This window comes from Fukomys damarensis, unplaced genomic scaffold, assembly GCF_012274545.1.
Source record: "Fukomys damarensis isolate Sample0158 unplaced genomic scaffold, DMR_v1.0_HiC HiC_scaffold_34, whole genome shotgun sequence".
Classification (NCBI taxonomy): domain Eukaryota; kingdom Metazoa; phylum Chordata; class Mammalia; order Rodentia; family Bathyergidae; genus Fukomys; species Fukomys damarensis.
In genome coordinates, this window is record NW_022900946.1 from 22880944 (window position 1) to 22881229 (window position 286).

At 71.3% G+C, this 286-nt stretch overlaps 1 protein-coding gene across 1 annotated transcript in view; it reads left to right on the forward strand.

Annotated features, from left to right (window-relative positions):
- The window catches only part of Rhbdf1 (rhomboid 5 homolog 1), an 8293-nt gene that overhangs the window by 3111 nt on the left and 4896 nt on the right, over positions 1-286 (forward strand). The window contains 1 exon segment of the mRNA XM_010620796.1: positions 72-238. Within this exon segment, the coding sequence (XP_010619098.1) occupies positions 72-238 (167 nt within the window).

The following is a 286-nucleotide window of genomic DNA, read 5'->3' on the forward strand; positions in this document are numbered from 1 at the left end:
CTGGGAAGCCGGCGGCGCCCCCAGTCGCTGCTGCCTCCTGGGAAATGCAACCCCCGGGCTGCACCTCTCAGCCGGGAGGAGGAAGTGACCTGGTCAGTGTGGCTGAGGTCCGGAGCCTCTTGTGGGTCCTGGGCGGGGCCGCGTTGCTCCTGCTGGTAAGGAAGAGGCCTGGCCCACAGGGCCCATCGGCCGGCCAGAGGCTGACCAGCGTCCTCCTCCGCTGGGCGGACCGCGGCAGGTGGGGGTAGTGAACGTGTTGGCTTCCCGCAGGCCCCTGGAGCGCGGC